This window comes from Protomyctophum parallelum, assembly GCF_964188405.1.
Source record: "Protomyctophum parallelum genome assembly, chromosome: 18".
Lineage (NCBI taxonomy): Eukaryota > Metazoa > Chordata > Actinopteri > Myctophiformes > Myctophidae > Protomyctophum > Protomyctophum parallelum.
The window spans coordinates 43,342,171-43,347,170 of record NC_139716.1 but is presented as its reverse complement, the minus strand read 5'-3'; the positions used below and the strand labels follow the sequence as shown (position 1 = coordinate 43,347,170).

The window sequence follows — 5,000 nt, the reverse complement described above, 5'->3', positions numbered from 1 at the left end:
GCAGGTCGCATGATGATGCTAACGTGCTAACAAGACAGTTTCCGGTCTCCGGAAATCTGTTAGCTAAAGCAAATGTGATCATCGTCTATTTAAGAGTCTTCAGAAGCATTCATATTTTAACCGCGCGGTAACGACGATTTAGTATTGAGCCGCTAATATCGGCGCTTTGTTCCATCCAGCTCAATCTGAGAAAAACCGCTATAAAGATCAGCGACCCCAGCATTGTGTGTGGGCCGCCATCTTTGGAAGGGCAAAACATAGTGAGCTGAGTGTTGCGGTAGCTCCGCTAAAGGGCGTTTTTTTTTGGCGCAATGGGATTTCATTAAAACACGTAAAAAGCTTTCCTGGCCTTTATCCAGCTTGCTGTAGATGTGTTAGGCAGGGCATGTTGTGTAATGATGGTAACATCGTGCTAACATCGTGCTAACTAACCTTTATCCAGCTTGCTGTAGATGTGTTAGGCAGGGCATGTTGTGTAATGATGCTAACATCGTGCTAACATCGTGCTAACTAACCTTTATCCAGCTTGCTGTAGATGTGCTAGGCAGGGCATGTTGTGTAATGATGCTAACATCGTGCTAACATCGTGCTAACTAACCTTTATCCAGCTTGCTGTAGATGTGCTAGGCAGGGCATGTTGTGTAATGATGCTAACATCGTGCTAACATCGTGCTAACTAACCTTTATCCAGCTTGCTGTAGATGTGCTGCGGCAGGTCGGGCGAAGACTCGACATTGGGCGGGTAAACGTAGAGCGCCTGGCTGTGGGCTCCGCCCCCCTCCCTTTCCTCCATGGCCTCTCTGCACACGCTCAGTATGTTCCTCCTGAAGTCCTGAACCTCCGGGTCCTTCAGCATCTCGAACTCGCACACCGGCATGCCTATAGCGAACCCTAGTGGACAGGAGGACACATTACGCCTATTTATTGGTTTCTTACATTTTATCCCACCATTTTTTTATCCAGTGTCAATTATCTAATGTAATTGAAATTCTAAGAGCAAACCCTGGTGTACAGACAGACAGACAGACAGACAGACAGACAGACAGACAGACAGACAGACAGACAGACAGACAGACAGACAGACAGACAGACAGACAGACAGACAGACAGACAGACAGACAGACAGACAGACAGACAGACAGACAGACAGACAGACAGACAGACAGACAGACAGACAGACAGACAGACAGACAGACAGACAGACAGGTACATACCTATCTCTCTGTTGAGTATCTTCTCCTCTCTGTTTCCTATTGGTTCAATGACCTGATGATGTCACAATTATGATGATGATGATGAAAGGAGAAATTAGGTCAAATGTCCGCCAAATATGACGTGAGTTTGTGGCAACAGGCATTCTGATTGGCCAGTATGAGATGATTCATGATGATGTACGATGATAAGAGCGCCCCTCACTTGTCACTTCACACAGGTGTGATTTATTTGACTACATGATTTTGTAAGCCATTTTTCACCCGGTGCTAATTGACTTAGCTGTAATCCTCGGCACTACTATTCCTATATGAGACAAATTGCCCGATCCAAGAGGTCTAACCAAAAGGTTTTTCTGCCATCTTGAATTCCAACATGGCCACCATGACAAAATTTAAGATGTGTGTTAGTACCGAATCCCATAGATAACAAATATGGTAATGTCAAATTTGAAGATGATGATGACTATAGGGTTCGCTAAATCTTTAATCTTTAATTCTCAGGGTTAGGGGCCCTAACCCTGAGAATTAAAGATTTAGCCCTACCAGAGGGCCCTAATTTAGGGCCCTCTGGTCAAAAACCATAGCTGCTTAGCTTTAGCAGCTAAACCTTAGCTTTAGCGGCTAACAAGTCTTGGAGGTTCCTACTAGTAGCCTAGGGGGGGGAGATTATTTATGATTCTGTCCCTATCAGGTCGTAAGTTGGACGGTGCTGTTCATACAATGACCTTGAGAATGGGGTGGAACAGGCGGAGGTCACACAGCCTCCTGGTCTCGTCATAAAACTCCTCCCTCTCCGCTTCTTGGGTCACGCCCACAAAGATGTAGCACGACTCCTCCTATTGGGCAGAACAGACCTGACATTACATACTGTCTGCACACAGCAAATCACAAAGCAGCAACAGCACAGCATCAGATGCACTCTATTCTGCTAATGGCTGACTGTATAGCTTCCTGGGTCACGCCCACAGAGATGTAGCACAACTCCTCCTGCGTCCAATCACAAAGCAGAACACAGCGTCACATACAGTACTAGTACCTGTAATAACGTGTAGAGAGGATACTTCCTGGCCTCGGAGAACAGCTGCTGTTTGATGTTTGTTAACGGAGCTTCTCTCAGACACTCCAAAGACACCAACATCCCTGGAATAAGAATATGAATACATTCATTATGCAAAGGGATAAGGAATGGCTTATATGTATGTGGTCATTGTTGATGAATAAATCAACCTGTCAGTGATTTATTTATCAACAATGACCACATATAAGCCATTCATTATCCCGCTTGTTACGCGTCCACTGAATACTGTACATCAATTAACCCATTCTGAACGGGCACCCATTTTGGCGTTAGCATCATGTTATGCTTTAGCTACTGAAAAATAGCAGATCTACAAGCTCATAGCGCGCCACCGAGTGGCGCGCTACGAGCTTGTAGGTCTGCTATTTTTGAAAAGAATCGAAGAACGACTGACATTTTTAGAATCTGATCTCAGGTCAGAATGGGTTAATCAGACCAGTGTGTGTCCAGTGGAAACCTCGTATGAATCTGATCTAAGGGCAGAATGGGTTAAATAAATGGACCCAAAAAGGACAACAAACAAGGTATTTCCTTGCTTATGATGAAAGTATTCCACGTTGGCCCCTCAGCAACACGGTCACCTCGGAAAACAAGGATCAAATGGAATCAATGTTTTTGGTAGGCCGACGGCATCGTCTATTTCTCGCTTCAAATGTTTTCAAAAACATTCTTAAGAGCAACGTTTAGTTGTAAACAGTGGCGTGCACAGATAGACACTAGGGGGTGCTAGAGCACCCCCTGCCCTTTTGACAATTTTGCTCTTTTTTTGAGTGGTGCAACCACTCCTACAACCAGCTTGCAATGTCCTCGTACGTGTTTGTTTGTTTGTGTGTGTGTGTGTCTGTCTGTGTGAGCATGAGTATGTGACTTAATAATAGCAGTAGGGGGCGCCAGAAACAGTGAGAGGGGTAGTGACTCTAATGAGAGAGAGTGAGAGAGAGAGAGATAGAGATAGAGAGAGAGAGAGAGAGAGAGGGGGGGGGGGGTGGGGGAATTGCACCACTCAGTTCACACGTGTGTGATTTTTTCTTAATGTGTAGTGTGTGGACCATGCGGTGACATTGATCAAATCTTGATAAAAAAACGCTTCTACTATATTATTTAGGCCCCCACACAATCTAAAAGCTATGTTTCTATATGTCAGTGGTTCTTCGATTAAAAGAAAATAGCAGACCTACAAGCTCGTAGCGCGCCACTCGGTGGCGCGCTATGAGCTTGTAGATCTGCTATTTTTCAATAGCTAAAGCACCAAAATGCGTTCCCGCCCCAAAATGCGCTGCACAAGGTGCCCTTTTTTTCACTTGAGCACCTGCCCCTCTAAATGTCTGTGCACGCCACTGGTTGTAAATGACATTGTGTGTTTGCTTACATGTTTGTCATGTTGGATACGGCATAAAATCCAAGCAGCGCAGGAGGCGCTCTGAGGTTTTGATTGGACAGATTGATATGAGCCAATCAGGTGCTCTGAGGCTTTGATTATAGTAGCAGACTGTTAACTTATAGAGTGAAACGGTCATTATCAAGAAATGATGACACACCGCTGAATTCAGCGACTGACCAATCAGAATCAAGCATTCAACAAAGCAATGCAATGATAAATTAATACATTCTGTTAGAACAACACTAACACTTCGTTTATCACCTAGAATCACATACCAGAGGATCTACAAGATCATTTTAAAAAACTTGTGAAATGGTTACACGGTAGGCCTACACACCATTGATGGATGGATGGATGGATGGATGGATGGACAGACGGATGGATGGATGGATGGATGGATAGACGGATGGATGGATGGATGGATGGATGGACAGACGGATGGACGGATGGATGGATGGATGGACAGACGGATGGACGGATGGATGGATGGATGGACGGATGGATGGACAGACGGATGGATGGATGGACAGACGGATGGATGGACAGACGGATGGATGGATGGATGGATGGATGGACAGACGGATGGACGGATGGATGGATGGATGGACGGATGGATGGACAGACGGATGGATGGATGGACAGACGGATGGATGGACAGACGGATGGATGGATGGATGGATGGACAGACGGATGGATGGACAGACGGATGGATGGATGGACAGACGGATGGATGGACAGACGGATGGATGGATGGATGGATGGACAGACGGATGGATGGATGGACAGACGGATGGATGGACAGACGGATGGATGGATGGATGGATGGACAGACGGATGGATGGACAGACGGATGGATGGATGGACAGACGGATGGATGGACAGACGGATGGACGGATGGATGGATGGATGGACGGATGGATGGACGGACGGATGGATGGACAGACGGATGGACGGATGGATGGATGGATGGATGGACGGATGGATGGACGGACGGATGGATGGACAGACGGATGGACGGATGGATGGATGGATGGACGGATGGATGGACGGACGGACGGATGGATGGACGGATGGATGGATGGATGAGAGTAGATCTTTACACAAACCATAAAACAAACATAGAACAACATTTCACCAAGACATCAGATCTAGTGTTGTAGTACTCAAGTCCAGGGTGATTTATATATAAACAATGACCACCTAGCCAGACATTATCCCGCTTATTACACAGCTACTTAATACACAAATTAATCAATTGACCCAAAATTGTGACAACAAAACGAGTATTTCCTTGCTTCCAAGTTGGCCCCGCAGAGGCAACGAGTCG

General features: G+C 45.9%; 1 protein-coding gene across 1 annotated transcript in view; it reads right to left on the bottom strand.

Annotated features, from left to right (window-relative positions):
* Positions 1-5,000, bottom strand: part of LOC310875289 (phosphatidylinositol 4,5-bisphosphate 3-kinase catalytic subunit alpha isoform) — a 58,503-nt gene that overhangs the window by 48,780 nt on the left and 4,723 nt on the right. Inside the window, exons 3-6 of the mRNA XM_083788473.1 lie at positions 2,251-2,354; positions 1,940-2,050; positions 1,215-1,266; positions 682-891 (exon numbers count right to left, since the gene is read on the bottom strand). Coding sequence (XP_083644599.1) covers positions 682-891; positions 1,215-1,266; positions 1,940-2,050; positions 2,251-2,354 — 477 coding nt within the window. The remainder of the gene's footprint in view (positions 1-681; positions 892-1,214; positions 1,267-1,939; positions 2,051-2,250; positions 2,355-5,000) is intronic.